The sequence below is a fragment of the Salvia hispanica genome, chromosome 4 (assembly GCF_029641045.1).
Source record: "Salvia hispanica isolate PSC_SH4W2 chromosome 4, Shi_PSC_v1, whole genome shotgun sequence".
NCBI lineage: Eukaryota > Viridiplantae > Streptophyta > Magnoliopsida > Lamiales > Lamiaceae > Salvia > Salvia hispanica.
In genome coordinates, this window is record NC_142695.1 from 17,962,592 (window position 1) to 17,989,596 (window position 27,005).

General features: G+C 39.0%; 3 protein-coding genes and 1 pseudogene across 5 annotated transcripts; 2 read left to right on the forward strand and 2 right to left on the reverse strand.

The window, feature by feature from the left end:
- Window positions 1-5,668: 5,668 nt before the first annotated feature.
- On the reverse strand, window positions 5,669-6,769 carry LOC125194327 (non-specific lipid transfer protein GPI-anchored 15-like; annotated as a pseudogene).
- Window positions 6,770-6,902: 133 nt separating this feature from the next.
- Window positions 6,903-14,378, reverse strand: LOC125194325 (uncharacterized). Of its 3 annotated transcripts, XM_048092488.2 has the most exons (9): window positions 14,084-14,376; window positions 10,918-13,796; window positions 9,777-9,847; window positions 9,027-9,093; window positions 8,353-8,440; window positions 8,019-8,188; window positions 7,728-7,871; window positions 7,494-7,622; window positions 6,903-7,238 (listed from the first exon to the last, which is right to left on the reverse strand). In XM_048092488.2, the coding sequence occupies exons 1-9, from the start codon at window positions 14,271-14,273 to the stop codon at window positions 7,077-7,079; spliced, it is 3,900 nt and encodes a 1,299-aa protein (XP_047948445.1). In that variant the 5' UTR covers window positions 14,274-14,376; the 3' UTR covers window positions 6,903-7,076. The 3 variants fall into 3 exon arrangements, 2 of the variants coding, with proteins under 2 accessions (XP_047948445.1, XP_047948446.1); XM_048092489.2 differs by lacking the exons at window positions 6,903-7,238; window positions 7,494-7,622; window positions 7,728-7,871 and having other exon boundaries at window positions 8,050-8,188; window positions 8,353-8,430; window positions 14,084-14,377; XR_016137514.1 differs by lacking the exons at window positions 6,903-7,238; window positions 7,494-7,622; window positions 7,728-7,871; window positions 8,019-8,188 and adding an exon at window positions 9,201-9,264 and having other exon boundaries at window positions 8,395-8,430; window positions 14,084-14,378.
- Window positions 14,379-17,057: 2,679 nt separating this feature from the next.
- LOC148927387 (chlorophyll a-b binding protein CP24 10A, chloroplastic-like) lies at window positions 17,058-18,695 on the forward strand. The gene is made up of 2 exons (XM_089057476.1): window positions 17,058-17,351; window positions 18,042-18,695. Exons 1-2 carry the CDS (start codon window positions 17,125-17,127, stop codon window positions 18,589-18,591), a joined length of 777 nt encoding a protein of 258 aa, XP_088913602.1. The 5' UTR covers window positions 17,058-17,124; the 3' UTR covers window positions 18,592-18,695.
- Window positions 18,696-22,587: 3,892 nt separating this feature from the next.
- Window positions 22,588-24,162, forward strand: LOC125194326 (uncharacterized). Its single transcript, XM_048092490.2, has one exon. The coding sequence runs from the start codon at window positions 22,649-22,651 to the stop codon at window positions 23,927-23,929; it is 1,281 nt and encodes a 426-aa protein (XP_047948447.1). The 5' UTR covers window positions 22,588-22,648; the 3' UTR covers window positions 23,930-24,162.
- Window positions 24,163-27,005: the final 2,843 nt, after the last annotated feature.

A 27,005-nucleotide genomic window follows, 5' to 3' on the forward strand; every position in this document is an offset into this window, starting at 1 on the left:
CAAAACACCCTCTCTTGTCCTTCAAGATTACGAAAGACTTTAAATGCAAATGCAGTGAAGGAACGCGGTGTAACTTGAAGAATCACATAGCAATACTAGAGATCTAAACCATCGAAAGATGTTAATCCGGTAAACTTTTTGTTTTTACCAATTGCTCGGAACTTAGTTATCTTTCCATAACCACTCGTTCGAACCAGGGTCTGATCTCATCGACGAAATGATGATGTTATTAAACTGTAACTTTCCTACATGTATTGGAGGATAAATATTTGGTCCACCAACTAGTTGACCAAATATTTGGAAGTAATGGGAGTTCCTACAGGTGCGTCCAAATCTACAATAAAATATAAAATAAATAATTATAAAATATAAATAATAATGTATAAAACTAAAAATTAAAAAATTCCACTTCAATACTTACTTTTTGGCAGTGCTCGTCTCAGTGCAAGGTCATAGTACAAGTAAAAATGGGCACGGACTCCGGCCCTGACTAAACCATCGACAACATCACATAGCAATACAAGAGATCTAAACCACCCACTACAAAAAAAAAATCGCTAATTAGTGGCGGAAATTTCCGCCACTAAATCTCATTTTTCCGCCAGTAAACCAGTTAGTGGCTGAACTTAACCGCGGCAATATAATCACCACTAAAATATCAGTAGCGAAATATTTTCCGCCACAGAAACGTAGTGGTGGAATACCCACGGAAAATAGCTCGCCACTGAAATTCCGCCACTAAAAATTTAAAATAGTGGCGGATTTGGGGCGCCATAATTACTGGCGGAATTTGTTTCCGCCACTACATATAATGCTTTTTAGTGGCAGAATGCATCCGCCACTAAATTTTTGTACAAATTTTGATTATATTTATGTTATTATTTATCCATCCTATTAAGATAATTTTTCAACAGATCTATACATTCATAGTAAAAATAATCATAAATGCACCAATACTCATATATTACTCATAAAATCAGCGTTTAATTATATTGAGCATTAGGTGCAATTCTAAAACATAGTTACTAACAAAATAGCCGAGCATGTAGCTTCTCAATCTGCAAAATAGTAGTGGGACTGTTTTTGGCAAATTTATCATCTACAATCTTGTTCCTTCCTAGTCTAATGAACTTCATCTCTTTCCTTTCCGAATCTTGGATTATCTTGTTCATCTTTAAGTCACCTCTTGAAGCCACACACATATACATTAGCATTAAAACAACTTCCCCTAAAACCAGAAATCAAATAAGTGGATTATCTTCCACATAAATCATCCATCCCATCTTCAGTTTCAATAACAATTTGTGAACCCATTTCAGTTATAGGTGGCAAACTAATATTTCAAATAGGTAATATACCACTTACAAATTGCATAAAGTTTTTAACTACATGCCGCTGGAAGTTAAAAAATATGTAAGTTCAGCCCTAAAATGCATAATGATTTTTAGCTACATGTTGCTGGAAGTTACAATATATGTAAGTTCAGCCCTAAAATGCTTATCCAAGTCATATACCACTTAGGGCCTATTTTGTAGATGGGTTTAGGGTGGATTGGACTATTTAATCCACTTAAAACCAATGTTTTGTAGTCTGGTTTATTTTTAAAAAAGCTCGATGGGCCTTTCAAAATAATCCCGGCCCGACGCAAATAGTGCCCCTTTTCACTGTTTGACTTAGAAAAATAGTCCAACAAAATTTGAAGGTTTATTTACTGTTTCAATTAGGTTTCCACCATTGCCTTGTTTTCATCCCCTCCATCCTCTACTGCAGCAGGCCATTTGAGGGACTCTATCTCTCACTGCGACGGTGCTCAATGCCATGGCCGCCGACGATTTTGCTATGGATGTCGCCGGCGGTAGTGGCGCCGCTATTCACGAACATTCTCTTATCTCCAAGCATCCTTCTCTGTCTAATTTCTTGCTCGTTTATGTCTCTGCCAGTTACTCTCTCTGCACCATGGCTGCCAGCCTGCCACCATCGTCGAATCGGTGGAGTGGTGTTGCCCAGAGATTTTTCAAAATCGACATTGACAAAGGAGATCTAAGTCGATTCGCTCCATGGCCGCTGTCGATTTCTGGATTTAGGGGCGATGAATTCTAACCTCTTTATTGTTTAAATTTTAGAATTCGGTGGAATCGATTTCTCCACTAGCATTCTTCTTCATTTTGGACTCAAAATTCATCTTCGTGTAAATTATCTAATCTACAAAAGAACATCATAAAAACATTATCTATACACTATTCTACCTTTGGCCCCAAAAATTTTATCCTAAGTTAATTATCATGCTATATCCTATCCACGTTACAGAACGAGCCCTTATAAGATAATATAGCTACAAAAGCTCCTATCTTCCAAAAATTTCAAAGTCATCAAGAAAGGCAACATTCACATTTTCACAAGAATCCTCCATTCACACAAACCACCCAATTTCACTGCAAACGGCAGCGGTGGTTATTGAATACGAGCGGACGATGACGACGGAGCTCGAGCGGCGAACGGCGGCGGCTGGAGCGGCGGCGGCTGGAGCGGCGAATTGCGGTGGCTGGAGCTGCGAACGGCGGCGAATTTGGAGTGGCGAAGGGGAATTCGTGAATTCACGAAGGAGGGAGAATTCGCGAAGAGAGAGAATAAACCTAAAGTGTGCCCTAATTAATTTAATTAAGAATCGTAAAACTCTGGCGGAAAATAATCTGCCACTGTAGCCACTCTATTTATTTTTTTACAATATTCTGTATATTTTATTGAAAAAATATTTGTAGTCGTGGATTCACAGGTGTGGGCAAATTAAAATCTGTCACTAATGCGTGAGAATTCCGTCACTACATGTAGTGGTGGATAATCCGCCACTATTCTGCCAGTGCCACTGGCAGAAATAGTCCGCCACTAATTAGCGATTTTTGTGTAGTGATCGACAGATGTTAAGAGATTACTTAATGACAAAACTTTAAACATAATTGACCAGTGAAATGAGTTAGGTTGGTCCGGTGAAATCACCTAGACGTAGTGACCTTCATAGTTTAGAATAATATAATCAACGTAAGTTATTCGATTGATCAATAACAAATGGATCGATGTTGTCAGCAAGTGATTGAATATGAGTTATATGTATGCATACAAATATGAACTAAATTCTTTTTTGGATTTATTTAGATCAGTATTGTTAACAATCTGAACTAAATTCATATTTTGGTTTTGTATAAATAATTGTTGTGGACAATTATGATTAAAAAAAGGACTACCTAAAACAATGGATATACAACACACAATATATGTATATAGAGAAATTGCTCACATATTCTATAATATTCTATTCTATTATTTTGTATCTATCCTTAATATGGAATATTTATTAGTTTTTGGGTATAAATTTAAATATTTAGAACTTCTGGATAAATCTAGATATTTATAGTAACTATAATTAATATAATATGTAATGAATGTCATGAAATAATTTTAGGCATAGCAGTTACAAATATTTAATTTTTAGTTTAAATATTAGGCGTATGAATTTTGGGTCACTAAATAAATCATATTGTGATACTTTTTCTAGACGTTTCTTCTATAAACTATTTACGTATTTTGAAAAAACTATAGTCAATTTCACTAAATAATGATTAATGATATGATTAATGATTTAGGCGTTTTTTTCGAAACCACTTAGCGTTTCCTAGGTTGCTAATTAAATTATAAATTGATACTATTTGTACTAGTTGTTATTGATTAACTATATAAATGAGGGATTTTTTTGTGATGTACGGTGGAATTTGAAAGGTTTAAGATATAGATGTTGTCTTTGGTTTGTATCTATAAATACATGTTCTTTAATTGTGAAATTATCTTTTCAGTGTGGTTTTGTATTTTTTTATGTTTGTGTTTCTCGACGGCAAATTGTATTAGAGAATGTGGTAGAGGCCTAAAGGGGTCATAGACGACGGATGGTTGATGATGTGGCGGCCTTTATGTGTAGCATCATTTTTTGCTAGCCGATGCATGCCCAATTTGTATTTTTTGGTTTAATCTTTTTCGGTATTTTTATTATTATTAGTTTGGTTAATTGTATATTAGATTTATTCTATGTTTGAGAATAAATATGTAATATGTAAATAGTTGTAAACTACAAATGTTAAATCTTATCTGCTAGAAGAATATTGCTATTGACAACATTTACATATATTGTTTTCTTTGCAGGTGGTTCAGTCGAAAATAATACCAAGAGCAACACCTTGGCAGAACCCGTAATAGTTTGCATATTTTTCCAAGCAATAGCATTGTTCAAGGTTCTCCAAGCAACATTTACATGCTTATTTTTTTTCTTTTAATTACGTGTTTGTTCCATTTCATTTTATTAATTATATTTTTCCGTTTCTTAACATTTTCTAAATTATGTTTTTTGTTTTTTTCTATTCAATTTTATATATCAATTTTGATACAACATCGTATTTATTTTTAGTATTATATGAACTTATTGGTATTTTTTTTCTTTTTAGTTATATTTTTTTGTTTATTTTCATCCATTTTTATTCATTACTACGTTTTTTTAGGATGATGTTACCCCCATTTTTTTTTTTTGTATTTTGATAATTATAATTTAGTAATGATTATATTTTTTGTTTATCAATGTCACTTTATAGTTAACCCATGTTAAAAATTTATATTAAAATTATAATTGGCTAATTGTTTTTTATATAGGTTGATCACATGAAAGTATTATTCCTATTGATTATTGATTTTATTTATTACAAATTGGATGTTGTTCATTTATAATGTTATGGTATTTTATGGTAGTTTTAGGTGAGGCGACGGCTTTAGAGATGGAAAACGAATTATTTTACCTATGGGTTCTGTTGGAGAGTGACGAGTTGTGAAAAATTGAAGGTTTTAGTTTATAATGGTGAGTTTGTTTTTAATTTTAAAGTTAATGTAGTGCACAAAGTAGTTTTTTTTTTTAATTATGAGTAATTATCCATTGTTTAATTCTTTATTGTGGTAGATTTTTATCTTCCTACTCCATGATTAAATGATTAAACATTATATTTTGTGATTTGTTTCAATTTATTGTGCTTTAATGTAGATTTGTATATAGTTTTAATTCTCATATAATTAAAATTGTGTTCATATTGTTGTCATTGTTAATATTGATTCTAATTTTATTGAATTAATTTAAAATTAAAAATTAATATTTAAAAAATATATTAATCTGTGCGTACACATAGGTGTGATACTAGTTAATTTAATCTTAAAGTCGTCATATTGGCATGGGCCTTATAGAAAGCCAACTAAAACGACGAGACCCTCATATAAAATGTCCTTAATTTTTATAACATGAAGAAAGAAAGGGGCGAAGAAGAGGCGTGCAATTCTATTCTAACCTAGCTCCGGAGACGGAGGCAAACAATTTTATCACTAAGCTTAAGTGCGCATTTAATGAATGGAAGCACTAGCAAGTAACAACATTACATTTATAATAACAGGACTTTTTGAATCACAAATTTCCTTACCGATTAGGAACTAACTAACTTTATTCGATTCGGCTAACCAATATCTATCTAATCGAATACTCATTTCTTCATTTGTTAGACGAGCACATTTTAAATGTCATATCTTTATTTTAAGACAATACAAAGTGATAATTTGGAAATTCATGTAATTGAACAAAATTACAAAAATGTGAAAGTAGAAGTTGCAATATTCCTGCAGAAATTCAGGCTGTAAAGCAAGTCAATCGAATTTCTTTTTCTCTCTTGGAATAGAAATTCAAAGGTACGAAAAATAAAGAAATTAATCCTCCTCTATATTAATGCACAACAACCATAAACAAGAATCCTCTCAAAATAAACCAAATGATACTATTAGACCCATAAATACAAGCAAGTCCAAGGTAGCGGTCAGCGCAGACGAACCTGAGCTACCGAGTGAGGGAGCCGGAGCGCCTTCCTCACCTCCGGTGCTCGCAGTTGGAGCCCCCGCAGCCGAGCTCGGAGATGGTGCTAGTGGAGAAAGAGTTGCACCATAAACAAAACATGTGATAGAAAAGCTTCTTATTTAAAATCCACTAAATTTTAATTGAGGAGACGCACATGCGCAGGTGGAAAGGGAAGGAGGAGTGGAGAGAAGGCAGGCGGCGGGGAGGGTGAGGGCTTTGGAGACATTGAGGGTGATGCCGAGCTGGGCGCTGTCTTTGAAGGCGTCGCATAGGCATTGGGGATTGCTCTCAACAACTGTTTTCAGTCCAGAGCAGCACGTGCCCTCTGGCGTCTGCGCTGTGCCACCCACTGTTACGAACGGCAGGCAGTCCACCATGTTCGCCACCAGGCTCGAGCAGTCCGGCTGCGCCGAGGAGAAAGATAGCAACAACAAGCACAGCAGCAAGGAAGCTGCCATTGTAGAAAATGAAGAGAGAGACACTTTGTGTGTGTGTGTGTGTGAGTTAATTGTGGAGATGACTTGTGTGAAAATTGGAGGTATATGGGGAAAGGGTAAAAGGGGGAATTGGATGGCTTGGTGGTGGGGCGAGGTGTTATTGTCAACAAAATTAGTCGTTTTCCATTCATAAATATTGGGGTTAGTCGTTTATAAAATCACCATCAAAGTAAATTTTGTATATAATATTCATCCAATAAGTCAATGTAACATAGGAGTAGTGATTTAAATTCAGCAGTTGTCAACGTCTTGATCAGAAGAACAATACAAATCCTCCTTTATTCTTTCTTAGAAAAGTCACCCTATCTTTGAGAGTCATGCCTTTAAGTGAGAGAGAGAGAGTTAGAGCCATGCAATTTTTCCACAGGTCTGCTCACTACAAGAAAAGCCATCTCCCTTTTAGAGAGAGGAGTGGAATATATTCATAGGAAAGATGGTTTTGTGCCCTTTGATGATTTGATCACATGGAAAGGCATATATGATGAAGAGCATAAAAGTTTTCTTTGCACCATTGTTATTTACAACTTGAGATATTTGTAAAATATATATGCCAAAAAAATTGTAGGGAACTAGTGAGCAATTCAACAGACAGATGGAACAGTGAAATGCTAACCATATTGAACAAAGCATAGGGGGGAGCTATAGAGCGTTTTGGCTTATCGCCTTTGCACAACAGACACAATAACAGCCACGTCATCTAGCTTGCCACCAGAGTATCCTGGGAATCCGGCTGCCTGAGCTTCATCGGCAAATGGACTTCTTGCATAGGCAGAGCTACTCACCTCTTGTGCCTTCTTCGCCAGCAACTCTGCTATTTCCTAAAAACATGGCCGTATAATGAAAATTAATATGGAGCAAATTCTTGGATCGTTGAGATATCCAGCATTTACCCACAGCTGGCAGAGCCGGAAATATAGCTTTGAGGGAGCTAATGTTGATTTTCAGCTACAAGGGTGCTAAATATGTTCAGAGATTTTTTCCTTTTTTTAATAAAAAACACCTTTTAGGCTGAAGTGATAATTTTTTTTTAAAGTTGCAGCATATAGACCTATACAAATCTGCAAAAATTGTACCTTGGGAGTTTTACCATCAGCAACTGACTTAGTGGCAATCAACAATATTTCTTGATCATACAAGTTGTCGAGAAGCCCATCGGTAGCAGTTACAATTATATCCTCCTCCTCCACATCAACTTTGTACAACTGAAGGCATAAAAAGAAGACTGGGTAAACATATGAAGAAACCGGAGTTACTAACTACAACCAGTTTTTACATTGCAGGTTTTAACACAGTCGACAGGGTGATACCTGTGCAAGAGAAGAGGGGTCATCGCCTCTTTCAATTTGGACTGGTAATGAAAACACATGGTGCATTGGGGAAGACCTCTTGTAAACAGCGCCATGGCGTAGAATGATGAATCCCGTGTCCCCAACATTGGCAACATGAAGAGCCTACCACCCATAGTCATCTTAGTTTTAAAGTAGATGAGCATTGAATTTCCACACTAGACAAACTTTGAGGATTGCTACTTGGTTTACCAAAAGCAACCATGCTAGGAAAAAAATTAAGAAGCATTATAATTGTGCCTGCATCAATACCTGACCGTCAAATTGAGCAATCAAAACTGTTGAGGAGCCAGGATAGTGTGTTTGAGCAACACTGAGATTAAGCAATTCGATGGGGTTGTTTAATGAATCGCCACTGCACTCAGCGATGAGATTTTCACAATTTTTTATGAGCTCGTGAGCATAGACTCCAGGAATGGTCCCTAATAATTACATAATAATAACATCTTTCAGCATGTAAGGAAGTTGAACGTGTTCCCACTTGCAAGTATGAAACAAAACTAGTTAATTGCAGAAAAAGTGATGAGTTCGGGGAGGGGAGGGGAGGCGAGAAGAGCTACAGATGAAAGCTACGAGGATGCAGTACCTTCCAACGACCACTGACTAACTCCATCAGCTACACCAAGCCATGTCTCGTCAGCAATAAAATATGCATCCTCTCCACCTGTCAAGACCTGGAATTTATTATTTTTCGCATATTACTTACCCATATTTGTGAGGCTAATACATATCAAACCTAGTGCATCTGAAATAACAAATTAAAATTGGGTACTTATTACACTGCAAAAAAATTATTCCTTGCAATTCCCATCGTATGCTACAAAATTAAACCGAAGCACATACATCCATTTTAATAATGAAATGGATGCAAAAGGGCTTCAAGCGGTGTGAGTATATAATTAACTTCAGGAAGGTCCGTTATAAGTTTTATCAGCTGCTACTCTAGAAATGAAAATTCAAATTCTGAAACAAACACAAAATTGAAAAATAAGAAGAGCATGCACTCAAGAATGTTGTAGTTCACCCACCACAGGCATGAATGTAAGAGGAAATGATGGTACAGATGACTAATTGCCAGTATATAATCTAAGTTCCTTGAGCTAATGGTTGCTTAGCTTTTCATATATGAGACAAAATTTATAGATTATCACAGTTTAGAGGGTGCTGTGAAGTGTCAATGAAATCCCAGTCTACAGTTGCTGTAACATATAGAATACTAATAGTTGTGAGATACCTTAGAGAACAATAGTTATGAGATACCTTAGAAGGATGTGGCAATACTGCAGCTCCAGAAGATAGAACGAAGTCTGTTACTAATATCTCCTGGCTGTTAACAACATTGCATTAGATTGTGCATATCTTGCTAGATGCCACAAGGACAAGAAGCATAGAATATCACATTTTGAATTAATATAGGAGTATTGAATTACTGACATCTCATATCGTTCTTCTCCAAACGTAGTACTCCCTCCGTCCCCCATTAATTGGCATTGTTTGACTTTGCACGAGTTTTAAGAAATGTAGTGGAAAGTGGGTAGAAAAAGTTAGTAGAATATGGGTCCTACTTTTATATATTAATTTTATAATAAAATGTGAGTGGAATGTGGGGTCCAACCAAAAGCAGTAAAAAGTAAGGGTGCCAATTAATTGGGGACGGACGAAAAAGGAAATTGGTGCCAATTATTGGGGGACGGAGGGAGTAGTATGATTCAACAAACGAAGGAAGCACACAGCAAAACAAGTGATAGTATGTCAGGGATTACAAAAGGAAGACTGAGAGAACCATAAGCAAAGATCTTCTGACTCAGCATCAATATAATCGAGAAAATATGCGTCTGATTATTTCAATCACGCAACCAAGAAAACAGTTTTAGCATTTATCTTTTACTACTTGAGAAGCTAACATTTTGTACTGTCTGTAGGCACTTCACTAACTTAGAAACAAGTTGCGTAGAAAACGATCACTGACTGCACATTGAGGCAAAAAAGTATTTGGTGGCAGTGACAAACCTTGTTATAGTAGATTCAGTAGATTCAGGAGCCGTCACTTCATGTACTGATGCTTCTGCAAGGTCAGCACCCTGCAAATAGTCATCATTCAGTCTTGCGCAGATTGACAACATGTATATTTCAAACTTAAATTCTTCTTGGAAATTAGAGAGGGGGAAGAGTCTACCCATTATCCAACACTCAATCCTGTTGATATAGTGCATATTGGTGCTTCAGGAGAGTGGACTAACTTTTTTACAAATATAGTCTTTGAAGTTGTGATTATGAACATCATAAGTTAAAAGGAAAAAACCAGTGAAGAGAACAATGTGATGAGGATACATAAGTTCAGAATGGATATAGCATACCGACATAAAATGCAACTTATGTTAGCCTTTCTTTCTTTTGAGGTTTTCTTTCTTTGTAATTTGGCATGCAATGGTGGATATCGTAGGGGGCAAAGACATCTAATTAGTTAACTTGGAATGTCATCAGAGATGTGGAGCATTTCACCAGTTGATCTTTAGTGTCTTCAGTCCAAAACTAAGAACCTTGATCCAGGGCACTCACATACTATTTTTGCTTGTGAAGGTGATAAAGCATAGATATCTTACATCTAAAGTGAAAATAATTTAGAGAAAGAGGTAGATATTGGGAAATTTATGGTTCAGTCATGGATAGATGACATGCAATCCATTCACTGGTCAAACACAACAAGGTTATTTACAGAAACGTATAAAGGAATCTCCCAAAAGTCATAAATACCAATCTACACGAACTATATGTCTAATCTTTAAAAACATAATTCAATTCAATAAGGACTAGGACCTTTTCGAGATGAATGAATTTAGATCTAAATATTTCTACTCCATAATAACAAAATCACTTGAGATTATTGTAATAATTTCACATTAAACATATTTTAAATCACTCAACTTTCAATTTTGACAACAGAAAATTAATGCATTTCAAGAAATAAAGAATGCAACCTAACAATTCATAGCAAGAATAGGTAGCAGTGACATTACTTATCACGGTGAGTTGCTAAATTCATGATTCACTGTAGCAGAACTTAGTTATTATGTGCATTGTCAAATATATTCAAACATATATGAAATTAATAATTTTTTTATACTTGTGCATGGAATACTGATTAACTTACTGTTGTTTGGTTCTTAAATTCCTCATTTTCCTCCAGTTCTTCCTGAGTTTCAGTACCAGTTTCCTCTTCAAGCATTGGGTCAGCAGCTTCCAACTGAACAGACACTGTCAGTAACTGGACGGCTTCCTTTTCACTTACATATCCAACAGTCTCATTCGGCATCCCATTCCCAGAAGCAGAAACCGTCTCATCAGAGCCTACGGACCAAGTCATAGCTGGTCCAGTATTAGAGGACTCATTCTCAGCTCCATGCATGCCACTTTCATTGCCATTATTGAGTACATTTTGCATCTCAATGGCCATGATATCATTCAAGTGAGCTTCAATACTCTCTTCAGCGGCTGAATTTTGCACCTCTGCTTGTGCATTTGGTGCCTCGGTCACTTTGTACAAATTCATAGCTGGTTCTGATTGAGAGGGTGGAGACACCAAAGTATCATCACAGCTTTCTCTTTCATCACCAATGGTTTCACTATGGATTCCAGTCTCTACATTCTCGAGCTCAGAGATAGGAACCACATATGGTGTGACAGCAGTCTCCATTCCTCCCTGAAAATCATCAGTTTCAAGCATGGAGACCACTGGGTCGGTCTCTGCCAATGTGGTTGCATCTGCAGTTTCTTTTTCCAAAGGTTCTTGTGCAGTAATATGATTCTCCACTTCAGGCCTCCTCTCCGCTGAACTTGATTCCTCAAGAACCTCATCTAGTCCTTGTTCCAAATCGGCAGTGTATTCAATGTCAGTATCAGGCACAGAGGTAGCATTAGAAGTTTCAGTTTCCAAATATTGCTGTGCACTAATATGATTCTCCACCTCAGACCTCTTCTCTGCCGATCTTGGTTCTTCAATAACCTCATCTAGACCTTGATCCACTTTTCCAGTGTATTCTATGTCAATATCAGGCACAAAGGTAATCTCAGCAGTTTCATTTTCCAAAAGGTCTTGTGCACTAAGACGATTCTCCACCTCAGGCCTCTTTTCCACAGAACTTGGTTCGTCAAGAACATCATCTAGACCTTGTCCCACATTGCCAGTGTATTCCAGGTTAACATCAGGCGCAGAGGTAACGCCAGCAGTTTCCTTTTCCAAAAGCTCTTGTGCAGTAATAGAATCATCCACCTGAGGCATCTTTTCCACTGAACTTGGTTCGTCAAGAACCTCATCTAGACCTTGTCCCAAATTGCCAGTGTATTCCAGGTCAACATCAGGCGCAGAGGTAAGGTCAGCAGTTTCCTTTTCCAAAATCTCTTGTGCAGTGATAGAGTTATCCACCTCAGGCATCTTCTCCATTGAACTTGGTTCATCCAGAACCTCGTCTAGACCTTGTTCCAAATTCCTAGTGGATTCTGGGTCAACATCAGGCGCAGAGGTAACACCAGTAGTTTCCTTTTCCAAAAGTTCTTGCGCAATAATAGAACTCTCCACCTCAAGCCTCTTCTCCGGTGAACTTGGTTCATGAATAACCTCATCTAGACCCTGTTCCACATTGCCAGCGTATTCCAGGTCAACGTCAGGTGCAGAGGTAACATCAGCAGTTTCCTTTTCCAAATATTCTTGCGCAGTAATAGAACTCTCCACCTCAGGCCTCTTCTCAAGTGAACTTGGTTCGTCAATAACCTCATCTAGACCCTGTTCCACATTGCCAGCATATTCCAGGTCAACATCAGGTGCAGACGTAACGTCAGCAGTTCCCTTTTCCAAAAATTCTTGAGCAGTAATAGAACTCTCCTCCTCAGGCCACTTCTCCACAGAACTTGGTTTGTCAATAACCTCATCTAGACCTTGTTCCTCATAGTCAGTGTATTCAAGTAGGTCAACATCAGGTGCAGAGGTAATGTCAACAGTTTCCTTTCCCAACAGTTCTGGTGCAGTAATACAATTCTCCACCCCAGACTCCTTCTCCACTGAACTTGGTTTGTCATCTCGACCTTGTTCCCCATTCCCAGTGTATTTTATGTCTATATCAGGAGCTGATATAACGTCAGCAGTTTGATTTTCTGATAATGCTGCTGTAGTGTTATCAGGAGTATAGGCAATGTCAACGGGAGAATCCTCATACACTTCATTTATACCTTCCTCCACATTTCCAGTTGGCTGTGTTTCAACATCAGAAGTTGTGGTACTGCCAACGATTTCTTTTTCCAACAAATCTACTGCTGAAATTTCACTACCCAGTTCAGAGCTTTTACCAATTATAGACGCATCCACAGGAGAATCCTCATAATCTCCATCTAGACCTTCCTCCACCATTCCAGTCTTGTCTTCATCAATATCAGCGGAGCTGATGTCATCACTTTCCTTTTCCAGTAAGCCTAATGTAGTTATATCATCCAACACCTCTGAACTCTGATTGAGTATGGCTGCATCCGCTGGGGAATCCACATCCTCCTCCTTTAGACATTCCTCCACATCACAATTAGAAGTTTCCTTTAATGATTCCTCACCAGACACCTCAACTGTAGTATTCTCTATTTGGAAGCTCTCATCGGGTATAGAGGCTTCCACTAGACTTAAATCCTTGTACTCTTCATTTACACCAATCTGTTCTACATCTAAAGCCGGAGTACAAATACCCCCAATTTCTTGGTTGGAAGTTAAAACAGGCAACTCAGTCTCAATAGGGATTTCACTCTCTCCTTCAACAGCAATGAGGGTATTGCTACTACTAACTACTGAATCAGCGCAATCACTGACCTCTGTCGAGCCAGAGACAGCCACCTTGCTTTCATCCCCACTTTCCATAACCTCCACCATACTAGATCCATTTGTGTCATCTCCTTCTATTTCCTCCTTCACAGTCTTGGCTTCTTCCGTTTCAACATTTTTCACAACCTCACTTGGGTCCCCAAACCGGAACAAGAAGCTACCATCGGAATGCTCTGCAAATATAATCATAAGCAAAAAAAAACAACAACAATAACAACAACAACAACAACAACAGCAGCAGCTAGAGTATAGCATCACAAACAATTCCAAAGAAACATGAGCTATAACTAAGATTTCTGATAGATTACTTCATGGACAAACTGGAACCTAGGTCCATCCAAAACTAAACACAGCAAAATAAAAGCGATCAATGCAAAAAATCAAACTTTGAGCAAAATCATAAAAATGAGAAGGGGGAATCATGGGAATTTAATGCAAAACAGAAATGTGGTGGGCGTACTGTGAGTTGAAATGATGACATCAGTGTCCGAAGCAGAAGCCGCGAAAGGAGAAGGTTTGAAGAGCAGCGGAAGATGAGGTGGATGCCTCTTGATTCTAGAGATTCTTGAATTGTGGGAGTGAAGTGCACAAGAAAAATATCGTTTTGGAGGCAAAAACAACGGCAAGAAACTGCAGGAAAGGTCAGCCATTGCTGCTGACAAAAGGGTCACCGAATTTTAGAGTACATGATTTTAGAGAAAGAATAAAGATGAATTTAATGGTGCTTATTTTTGGAATGTGCTATGTGTATAGGGGTGATGAAGAGATGTGTGGAGTTAACAAGTGGATACAAAATGGTGGGAAAAATAAAATGATAGAAACCAGGCAAAATAAACATTCTGTACAAGATAAGTCTCATACAAGTGAAAATTGAATCAGGATGGATTAATTTATGTATTTATGAGAATCATCTGCAACTGCTATTATACATAGATAATTTTATTTTGGGATATTGACACCTATTATCATAAAATTTTCAAAAAGTTGAATTTTCCTCACGAACTTTGAAATTAGCAAATAATATCACGAATTTTACCCAGAGTTTGTTATTTTCCACTAGTGAAAAAATTCCGACTATATTAATAGATCGAAGAACAAATTTGGAGGGTGTGCTTCAAGAAAAACTATTCTCAAATATTGAAAATCTTGGAACTCTCGAAGTTGTTGTCGGGAAATTACGAAAAAATCTGTATCATGATATTATTTGTCTGAATTTTTTCATTGATGGAAAATAACAAACTCGGGGTAAAGTTCTTGATATTATTTGTCAATTTCAAAGTTCACGGCAAAAATCTAACTTTTTAAAAATTTCATGTATTAATTATGAAGCGTCGATATCCCTTTTACTTTTATGAATATCATGCAAAAAAAGGTACTACCTATAAAAGTGTGAAAAAATTTCAAATGCAAAACAGATATAGATAATAAAAATGTTGATCTAAACTCCAATAAGTACTTTTTTATATGGGTCGTTTATTTTCAAATTGTCATTTTAGTCCATGCAATTTATTTTGAAGTATTTATTATTGTTTCTATTGCCTTTCTTGATGAACATATGTCATGTTACATTGTTACCCATGTTGCTTCAAACAAGTGTAGATGGATTCATTTACTAGTGTCCAAACTAACCAACGCCACCGAAATAATGAGGACTATATTTTATCAAAACTAAAAATCTCTCAATTAGTTTGGACAATTGTGATGGTTTTGATATGTATTGGGACCAGGACCTGTGTGTGCTGGCCTGAGAAATATGTTGACAATTGTTTCTAGGGAGTAATATATTTAGATGGTGATTTAGTTCTGATATAAGCTAAATATTCAATTTTATGCCAGTGATCCCACCATTTAAATATTTTATACGAACATGTCTCAACATTAAAGTAGTTTCAAAAAAATAATACTCCAAATTGCAATTAGATTGAATACCATGAGAGGCCAAGAGGGTTAATGTGTGACCTTCAAGGACAAATGACTGATTTACCAATTCAAAGCAACATAGAAACTTCCTGATTTCAATATTTGAAGAAAAAGTATGTAGATAGGGAATAAAACTGAAGAAAAATATATTTGTACGTGTGACTTATGGAATCATCGCATTATTTGCATATAATATGCCCCTATCTCATCAACATTTTTCTTTTGTTCAACAAACAAACTAAAAAATAAAAAAATCGTATTATTCAAAATCCTAACGACAACATTCATTCTCTCGTATTTTGAGACATACAGTAGTATTTTCATTTGAAATAAAAAGTTATACCCATTATTTGTTTGCTGCCTGTAAATGATCGATGAGTTCATTGAAACCAAATTTATCCTAAAATCTAACTCGTGGCATGGGAGCATGTATAATTACATGGACTGATGGACAGTTCAATACCGATTATTATAGTACCGTTCAGTGATAAAATCTCACAAATAAAAATGCTGAAAATTGAAATGAGAGTTATATCAGTAAAAATGCCCAAAAATATCATATTCAGAAACGATTTGTAGCCTCAAGTGATCAAACATGGAAGGAAGATGATGGTTTTTACTCTATTGGAGGACGAATTAGCGTATAATAAAAAATACTTCATATACTCCCTCCGTTCGAGAATAGGAGTTTCATTTGAGTTCGCTGCGGTTTAAGATATAAAAAAAGTGGAATTTGAGTCCTAAGTGAGACATACTTACTATTTAATGTAAAAGTAAATTGTGACTTTTATCGGCAAACAGACCAAAATTAAAAAAAATGGGACTCCTAATTGTGGACAAGAGGATTATCCCTAAAATGACACCATTTAAAGTCTTCTTCATCAAAAAAGCCACGTACTATATACTATATCGAGTGGTGACTAACAATATTTATGCCCAACCTTAGAGAAATTTAGGTCCTCCTAACAATATGGGAAGGGCGACCACACTTCATTAAATTTAGTAAAGCTAAAGTAATTCCCTTGCTCAATGCCTCTTAGCATGCTCACATTGCAAGTCAACAATCCTATTATTTGATGGACTGCACAAGATTTTGTTTCATGATATATATGTTATTGACTTATTGTTGTGACTGGAATAATTTACTCCTCCTACTAGTTTAATAGTCAGTCTTGACTCTTGTGTTGCGGATATTAACAAACATAACTTAGGAACCAATGTAATTTCTAGATATTTAATCTCGACCGAGCACCCAAATAATAAGATTTTAAACATTGTAGACGATTTTTTGTGGGCTTGAAGTGGTCGAGAACTCTACCATCACATGAAACAAAAAAAATCTATAAACAAGTAATGAAAAGCTTGTGGTCCACGTGGAGGAGGTGAGGATGGATTTGTTAATCTGATTGGTGAGAAATCTATCCCTTGCATATCACCAATCCTACGTGGCACCCCACACGACTCATCTTTCGATTTCCTTCATCAGATATATCAATGCACCATTTGGCTTCACATCTCATACCTATTTTACCATAGATTTTTGACAATCCAGACATCTATATACAAATTAATTCAAACAAGATGGCTTCTTCCACTTCTGCTGCATTGGTAAATGGGTTGGGATCTGCCTTCTTCACCGGTGGCAAGAAGAGCCAGGCTCTCTTCTCCGCCCCCCTCGCCACCAGAGCCAACAGTGGCGCCGCCCCCAAGAGGTTGATCGTCGTGGCTGCCGCTGCCCCTAAGAAGTCTTGGCTCCCTGGCGTCAGGGGTGGCGGCAACTTGGTCGACCCTGAATGGCTTGATGGCTCGTAAGTCCCTCTTACTTTGAGTGACATATCGATACATAAAAATAATAGCGCAAATTGCTAGAAAACCCACCAAGTTCGGCTGCTTAAATGATACTCCCTCCGTCCCCGATTAAGAGTCACACTTTTTCATTTCTGTCCGTCCCCAATTAAGAGTCACACTTCATTTTTACCATAAATATTAAGTAGGTCACACATTCCACTAACTCAATTCACTTACATTTTATTATAAAACCAATATAAAAAAATGAATCCTACATTCCACCAACTTTTTCAACCAACTTTTCTTTATATTTCTTAAAACCCGTGTCCGATCAAAGTGTAACTCCTAATGGGGACGGATGGAGTATTGTTTAGTACACTTAGTCAGTCATATCTTTAATTTTCATATTTATGTGTCATGTCAATAAATTCAAACATGTGACATGCGGAATTTTCGGCATAGAACAATTAGATGAAATGTCAAAATTGGTCATACTCCAAGTTAACTTGGATCAGAATTTGACTAAATTTTATGCTATTTTTTTAATAATTTAGCCAAAACTTTTCATTTATTTAATTTGGATATGTATTGTCTTATTAATATGTGAGCAAAAGTCAAGGACATGAAAGGAAGAATGTGTTTTGTGCGTTGACCTAATGGTAGAGTGATTTTATCAATCTGTCTATTAATCCTCGAGCACGGTAATGCAGGCTCCCTGGTGACTACGGCTTCGACCCGCTCGGGCTCGGGAAGGACCCCGCGTTCTTGAAATGGTACCGCGAGGCTGAGCTGATCCACGGCCGGTGGGCCATGGCGGCAGTCCTAGGCATCTTCGTGGGACAGGCATGGAGCGGCATCCCGTGGTTCGAGGCCGGGGCTGCCCCCGGGGCAGTAGCGCCTTTCTCGTTCGGGACCTTGCTAGGGACCCAACTCCTGTTGATGGGGTGGGTGGAGAGCAAGAGGTGGGTGGACTTCTTCAACCCAGAGTCCCAGTCAGTGGAGTGGGCGACCCCGTGGTCGAGGACCTCAGAGAACTTCGCCAACGCCACTGGCGAACAGGGCTACCCAGGTGGGAAGTTCTTCGACCCGCTTGGGTTCGCTGGGACACTCAAGGATGGGGATTACATCCCCGACGAAGAGAAGCTCGACAGACTGAAGCTCGCGGAGATCAAGCATGCGAGGATCGCGATGCTTGCGATGCTCATCTTCTACTTTGAGGCTGGACAGGGGAAGACACCCCTTGGGGCCCTTGGCTTGTAAGGCTTAACAGCCACATTGTTGTATAAACAAACGTTTGCAATGTAGAGAGTTTGATTGATCATGGATTTGGGAGTTTAAGAAATTTCAACAACTTGTTTGGTTTTGATTGATTGTTAGGATGGATTAACACATTTTGTCTTGGCTGGTTCATTGCTTACTTTGTTGATATTCCAAACTTGCCTTCATAATACGTAGATTTTGGACTAGTTTTTGTTAATTAAGTAATAAAGTTGTGAAGCCAGAAATTTTAAAACATGCAAAAAATTATGTTATTCAAAAAAGATTATATAATCAAAAAAAATTATTTGTAATTTCTTACATAAAATTTGGTGCCAAGATTTGCAATAATAATTCTACATAATCATGTCAAATATAACTAAAATCATTTTAATTAATACTGTATATACAATTGACAACATCTATTATCCTAAGGGTCTCCACCGACGCCCCTCCCACTCTCCCGTCGGGGACGGGCGACCTGACGGGCGCCATAGTGGGCGGGAAGGGCGCCCACGCTTGTCCCGAGTGCCCCTGCGATGGCCTCGCCCCTCAGCTCGACGTCCTACCTGACGGGCGCCACTGTGGCGTGGGTAGGACGTCCCACTCGGACGTCCCACCGATTTTTTTTAATTTTTTTTATTTAAAAAAAAAAAACTCTATAAATACGGCTCGTGTCGAAATTTTAATTCTGTAAATTTTAATTCCGTAAATTTTAATTTTAATTGTGAATTTATTAATTTTATTGCGGGAAGTCCTAGTAGGAAGTCCTAGTGCAGTGGGAAGGGCTAGTGATGTGGCAGTAGAATGGGAAGGGCTAGTGCTGACGTGGCATGGGAAGGGCTAGTGGGAGGGGCACCACCGGAGACACCCTAACCAAATAATACATGACAAATCACAAATATCACAATATATTCTTTAAAATTTTTGACATTAGACATTGTTGTAATTCAGAAAAAGAATTTATATATAAGAAATTAAACTTATACTAATAGTATAATATAGAAAAGAGCTAAATTAGAGCAATTTACGATTAATTTTATTTTGATTGAAATTGTCATAAAAAATACAGTAAAACATAAATACATGTATTTAAATTCTAAGAGAATAGAGTAAAAATCAAAATGTTCAGAGTTTGTGTCTTTTCATGCTAATAATATGTCATAGGTGTGTGTGCATGAGTTGGTCAAGTGATATACCGGTTAATCCTTCAAGCGGTTCGAATCCCCCGTGACGCGAACTTTAAATTTAAATTCATTTACAATAAAAAAAATGTCATATCCATTTACCACCTTTTGTCAAGCAGATGCTAATATATGGTAAGTGTAACTTCACATCAACTTTACTTTGATTGAAATTTTATATGCTGTGAAAAAAAAAAAAAAAAAAAAAACCCCAAAATTTATATATTTAGATTTGATTGGAGTTGGAGTTGGATATTCACGTTATTTTTAGTGAAGCTCTTTATTTTAAAGTTATGTTTTAGAAAAAAATTGACTTTATTTAGTTCTTTTAACTTTCGCCTTTAGCAGATTAAAATTAAAATTACTACGAGCATTAGCAATGGAAGGGCCCTTCTTTTTTTATTTCTACATCATCAATTTTTGAGAGTGCCTATCTTCCCACAATGGTGTGGAAGGGCCCTCCCATAGGGCCTTCCCATTTCCAATTCATTTCCACATCATCATTTATTTTATTTTAATTTTGTAGCACTTGTTATCTTTATTATGTTGTCAAATTAAATAATTTTAAATGCAAAAAAATATTACTCCCTCCGTCCCGCTTAAGATGACACGTTTTCCTTTTTAGTTTGTCCCAACTAAGATGACACATTTCATTTTTTGGTAACTTTCTCTCTCCAATTAATACACTCAACCACTTTTCTCACTCCTATTAAAATATTCATCTTTCTTTATCTCTCTACTTTAATACTTACACCCACCTTCTCTCTCTCCAATTAAACATTTTAACCAATAACTCCTAAAACCCCGTGTCGGCTAAGCAATGTGTCATCTTAGCCGGGACGGAGGGAGTAATACGCAAATCGTCGTTGTATTGCAAGATTGGAAAATAGAATACAACTAGATTAAAAAAAAAACCTACATTGAAAAGAAAAAAAAACCCACAAAGGAAAAACTGTAAATTAAAGTCTAGATACGAGTTAGGGATCGGCGTCGGCTTCGTCGTCGGAATGCAGACCCATCTGTTTCTTCATCCGATTGATAGTTTCCAGATGTCCAACTTCACACGATCATCCGGTTCTTCTCGATACAGCTTATAGAACTTATGCAGTTGAGCGTATCCGGCAATCCGTACATCACCCTCCGCGTCCCCACCGGTCGACTGGGAGGCGCTCCCCTGAGACTTCCCCTTCCCCTTCGCCGTTGCCTTCGCCGCTTTCACTCCCATTGGGCGCCGAGGAGTGGGCTGAACAACCTCAACTGACTCGGTTAAGTCAGTTGGTGTCGGACCGCTTCCATTAAAACTCCCGGATTGAACGAGCTTTGTTCTCCCCCAGCCCGTCGCCGCTGCCGCCTCAATTCCCGCCCGAAATTTTTCATGATCCTTCAGTTTCATGTAGGCGTCCCAGTGTTGGAACCCGGCGCTGCTGACGGTACTCGTGAATTGGTGGAGCGACAAATCCCGCACGTCGGCGTAGCTCATACCGCTCGACATCATTCTGCAATTGTTCTCGTATATGCCATGAAACTTACCAATGTGGAACATGACACGCTCGAAATGCTTTCGAAGCTCCGGCGCCTTGTGAGAAGGTGCCCCTTTAGGCTTCACTCCCTCCTCATTGTATCGTTGCGCAATGCAGGTTCAGAAGCCAAGCTTCCGTTGGTTGTTCGACACAACCGCATCCTCGCCGATATCGATCCAAACCCTTGCCAGAGCAAGCGTCTCAGCTTCCGTATAATGTGTTCGCGGCCTTCTACCCTTCGGAGCAGGCGTCGAAGGTGCCTCCGGGTCCGCGGCCGTCCCCTTCGCTTGCACCTTCTCCTTCCCCTTCCCCTTCCCCTTCCTCTTCCCCTTCCCCTTCTCCTTCTCTTTTGGAGGTGATGGGTGCATCTCCTCCACTTCATACTTCCGTACTAAAGCTCGGATTTGTGATTGTAAAAGTTGTAGATCCGTGAGTGTCGGGTGTAGAACTCAGCATCTCTGGCCGGTACACCGCGTCCCATAATTCGGGTCGATTCCTCTTCCGATGCTCCAGTGGAACGCCTGTGGGGTAATTGGCCGACCAGCACCGACAAAGGTGCTCCCGGAGATTTGAGGGAAGGCCGCAGGTTGATTTCCGGGAAAATAAGGAGTGAATCCTCCACCGAATATGTTACCTCCAGGAACTTGGTTAAAGTAGGGGTTTTGCGCCGATAGTGGAGGTTGGTTGAAGTAGGGATTTTGCAGAGTGGGTGGAGTTTGGGATACGGGCGGAATTTGGGTTCCGCCCGTGTATGGGCTTCCGTCGCCGGATACTTGGGGAGAGTTGTCGGAATCCATTTTGTAGAGAGAGGAGGTGTAGAGTGAAAAGATAAGTGTGGAAAGTGATCAAAGTGTTGGAAAGTGGAGGAATGGTGTGAAAGTGATGGGAAATGGAGATATATATAGAAAAAAAAAAAAAAAAAAAGGTGAGAGGGCCGACCGGCGGCCCTTCCTCCACAATGGAGGGCCGATCGGAAAGCCTTCCTCAACGGGTCGAACCGATACATCGGCCGTATGGGGGAGAGAGGGAGGGGGCGCTTGGCGGCCCATTTTCCACTATGGGGGGCCGAGGGGGCCCTCCATTGCTAATGCTCTAAAACCATTTTACATATAATCACAACATATATAATTTGACCATGAAATGAGGCTGATTTTCGAGTAATAAATCTTCACCGGAATATACAGTTGAATTATTTTCAAATTTCGAATTATTAACGGCATTACAGAAATTGCTAGGGCAATTCGGTCATTAAATTAAGTAAAAAACTGGAGTACTATGGAGTAAACGGTAAAGTCATATACTGATAAAGTCTTAACATAATTTCCTCCGGAGTTGGCGGTCATTACCACCACCACCATGGACTTCCACCTCCACGGCGGTTCCCCTTCTTCCACCTCCTCTTCCTCCTCTCACCACCGCCAACCCATCTCCAATTCCAACCCCACCAACAATGGCCACTCCTCCGATCCTATGCACTCCTGGTGGGAGTCCATCTCCAGAGCCCGCTCCCGCATCCACCTTCTCTCCTCTCTCCTCCCTTCCTCTCCCCACCACGACCCTCTCTCCTCCCTCGCCGACACCGACCGCCCCGCTCGCTCCCTCCTCCTCTCCTCGTCCGCCTACTCCCTCCTCTCCTCCGCCCTCTCCGCCCCCTCCTCCGGCTCCGCCGACGATCCCGTCTGCCACTGGCTCTACGACACCTTCCTCTCCTCCGACCCCGATCTCCGCCTCGTCGTCCTCTCTGCCCTCCCGCTCCTCGCCTCCGTCTACCTTCACCGGATCCACCACCCCGACTCCGAAGCTCCGAGTTCCCTCTCCGGCTTCGAGGCCGTCATCTTAGCGCTCTACACTTCCGAGACGAAATCGCGCAACGGCAAGGCAGTCACCGTCTCCATCCCCGATCTATCGCAGCCGTCGCTCTATCACGCTCCGCGCAACAACCCTAACTCGTCCAGCCCTAATTCGGACCCTAGCACGCCTTCCATTGGAGTTATCTCGCCACCGCTGGAGCCGCAGATGGCGGTTAAGTCCACCAAGCGCGCTTGCATTGTTGGCGTCGCGCTGGATTGCTACTACAAGCAGATCTCGCAGATGCCGAGTTGGTCAAAGCTTGACTTCTGCAATTTTGCCGCTGTTTGGGCGGGCTTGGATTGCCCCTGCGCTTCAGAGCTCGACGGAAAACCAGAGAATTTTGTGGAGAAGAATGAGGGGCGATGGAGTGAGAACGGATTTGGGGATGATACTAGGGTTGAACAAGACGAGATCGATCATGTGGTGGAGAGTGTTAAGAATTTAGAAATCGAAAACGGTAATTCAGCAGAAATGAATGAGGAGAACTTTAGAATTCCTCTGCCATGGGAATTGTTGCAGCCTATTTTGAGAATTTTGGGGCATTGTTTGCTGGGGCCTTTGAATGCTGATGAGGTGAAGGATGCAGCGTCTGTGGCTGTGCGGCGCCTATATGCTAGGGCTTCACATGATCTGGCTCCGCAAGCAATTCTAGCTACAAGGAGTTTGATCCAGCTTGATAAGGGGATGCGTGAAGCTGCCAATGCGGCGGCTGCCAATGGTACTGGTTCGAATGTTAACACTCCCAGTAAGGCTAAGAAACCCGAGATGCTTTTAGTTTCCAAGTGATTTTACTTTATCAGAATTTTCCTGTTCTTAACTTGCATTTGGTGTTCGTTGTGAGAATGTGTGGTTTTTGTGCAGATTATTAGTTGTTATACTAGAACTATACATATAGATAAGAGTATTTACTTTTGACGGAAGGTAAAGCACCAGATTAAAGAGATATATCATCCTTCATGATGTTGTGTAATAGTATTATGCATTATTGTTTATTTGATGTGTACCTATTCTTGTTCAAATGCTTTTGATTCCTGAGTTTTGTGGTTGATGTGGTTCTTTGATGCAATATATAGAATTCCCATTATTTTGGTTTCTTAATTGATTAGCTTGTTGTTTTACTCATAACTAACATTGAAGATGTGATTTGTGTGGCACTGTCTGTGCTATCTATTTTGAGTTAAATAACCGTTCTCTTTCTCTTAGCAACAATGATTTCTGAAAGGAACACGAATGGATGAGTTTTCATTAGTACAATGCGGAGATGGTAGACGTGCCTATCGTTTTGACTTTAGTAGTACCTATTAGGCAACAACGTTTTTCATGCTTTTTGCTTCTTGGCAATAAGTTTAGCTCAGTTTCATTCTATGTGGGAGGGGAAGCATTACTTTTGCTATTGCCCTCTATGAATTTTAAAAGTGATGGCAGCCTGCATACTAAATCAAATTAACTAGTTATCTACTTCACATATCAAATGCATATATACATGTAACAATAAAATGTAAAGTGAATTTCTGTTTTTCAATGGCTATCTTTCGACAACATAAATTGTTCCCCAAAATCTGTGGACTAGTGATCCTCACCTTACTTAGAACCAGGAAGCAAAGATCATGGAATCAAATAGAAAAGTGGTACTTATGAGTTTTTAGCTTGAGAACCCCTTGCTTCCACCCTGTTAGAGTGAGTTCTCAATGAGTGACTGGCCAGAAGTAGGGTGATATTATATTTTTTTTATCCAGTTACTGATGCAGCAAGACAGAGCATCTGCACTTATTTGGAGAAAACGAAAAATAAGTATGAATAGCATTTGTAGTTTTGTATAGAACTAACAAGGATGATTAGGATGGTAATATGTGGGTTTGAGTGTTGTTTCTCCTTAAGAGATGGTTATTCAAAGATGTTATAGCTGTAGCAAAGTTGCTGAAATGATGACCTATGTAGGGTGGATTCCCTTAATAAGCATTGGTAAGACTTCTACCAGAGCTGAGTAAACTTGAATTGGATAAGACTTAGAGTATGAATGAATTGCCCACAGTGCCAAGAAAACCTAAATAGGAGAAACCTTCATAGTTTGAGGAGGACGGAGTTTTGAAATTACCACACTTTGACATAATATTGAGTTATCGACCTTTCAGCACCACTCAGCAGAACTTGGGATGACATTGTTCATTATCGCAGCAGCGAGGGAGTTTATTCCATTTGAGAGAATATAATCTATTCTGTAACTGTACTTTTTTTTGCTGACAGTTGAAATTACCACTACAGTGATCTGCTGCTTGGCCTAGGTGTTCCCATGGCTAAAATTAGGATGATCCCTCCATCCTGAATTGGAGCCTTGAGAGTAGGGATCACTTTCCTCTGATCTTGGGGATTTGGAACTAACATAGTAGTTTATTTTCTGATTACTTGGGGCTGCACTTTAGCTACTTCAGGACGTGCGGCGGCTCAGCCGCCAGCCTACTTCCCAGCTGAATTGCCGGCCTTGCGGCTGCATTGTAGCAGCCGCGGCCGCTGTTCTCAATTTCTCTCTTTTTTTAAAAATTATAAACAACTCCATCTGTCCCTAATAATTTGTCACCATTTGACTCGTCACAGATTTTAAGAAATGTAATAGAAAGTTAGTTGCATATAGGTCATACTTTTATATATTTGTTTAATAATACTCCCTCCGTCCCAAGATAAACGACTCATATTCCTCTTTGGGACGTCCCAAGATAAGTGAGCCATTTTCTTTTTTGGTATTCTCTCTCTTACTTTTCTCTCTACTTTATTAGCTCTCTTACTTTATTCACTTTCCACTTACTAGCAAACCTCATTTCCTTAAATCCGGTGCTGAAATGTTTTTGCTCACTTATCTTGGGACGGAGGGAGTAAAATGTGAGTGAGAATGAGTTAGTGGAATGTGGTGTCCACTACAAAAAATGATGTAAAAATAAAAGGTGACAAATTTTAAAGGGTGGACGGAAGTAGAAATAAGTGACAAATTTTCAGGGATGGAGAGAGTATATTATAGTACTCCCTCCGTCCCAAAGTAGTTGAGTTGTATTCATTTTTGGATTGTCCCAATGTAGTTAAGTTATTTCTATTTTTGGCAAAACTTTATTTTCTCTCATGTTAAACTCTCTTATTTTACTCGCACCATTTTAACCTTTAATACATCAATTTCTTAAATTTCGTGCCCAAAAGAAATGCCCCCAACTACCTTGGGACGAAGGGCGAATTAATTTCTTCTATAAATACCTACAACTTCATTTCATTTATCACACCTCTCATTTTCATACTCACTCTAATTTTTTTTCGGAAATGGATCCAAATGCTCAAACTGCGTTCATGGCCATGGCTAATGCTTTGAGTTAGGCACAAAAAACGGGAATACATGGAATAATATTCCACCATTTCAGCCAGCACCAGCACCAGCACCAGCTACTCCGGCACCTGAAGCTCTGGACACTCAGGTTCCAGCCACACAAATAACAGTCCCAGATTTCGATATTCTGGGTACTGATGCATCTTGAATCAACCTAGATGACTACGTGATTTTGGATATGGAGCCCACTTCTTCCTTCGAGGAAGAGATCACGTCTGGTTCCCAATCGAAGGGCAAGGGCAAAGACAATGTGAAGGCTTTTGCTATGGGCGGGAAGAATTATTCAATCGAGGAGTCGAAGATAGTTGCTAGGTGCTTTGTTGATGTCTTAGAGGATCCGATTATCGATTTTGGGCAAAGTGTTCGCACTTTTTGGGTGAGGATTGCTAAGGCTACAACCGAACGAAGCCACCTGGGCAAAGGCGCACAAGTGGGACAATCTTCAGAAGCACTGGTAGCAGATCCATACATATCTGTCGAAATTTGCCAGTATTGTCA

Coding starts and splice junctions, on each gene's coding strand:
- LOC125194326 (XM_048092490.2), top strand. CDS start 22,649: ATGGACTTCCACCTCCACGGCGGTTCCCCTTCTTCCACCTCCTCTTCC.
- LOC125194325 (XM_048092488.2), bottom strand. CDS start 14,273: ATGGCTGACCTTTCCTGCAGTTTCTTGCCGTTGTTTTTGCCTCCAAAA. Junction 8,189..8,352: donor TAGTCAGTGGTCGTTGGAAG/GTACTGCATCCT, acceptor TGTAATTATTAG/GGACCATTCCTGGAGTCTAT. Junction 7,872..8,018: donor TTGCTCAATTTGACGGTCAG/GTATTGATGCAG, acceptor TATGGGTGGTAG/GCTCTTCATGTTGCCAATGT.
- LOC148927387 (XM_089057476.1), top strand. CDS start 17,125: ATGGCTTCTTCCACTTCTGCTGCATTGGTAAATGGGTTGGGATCTGCC. Junction 17,352..18,041: donor CCTGAATGGCTTGATGGCTC/GTAAGTCCCTCT, acceptor ACGGTAATGCAG/GCTCCCTGGTGACTACGGCT.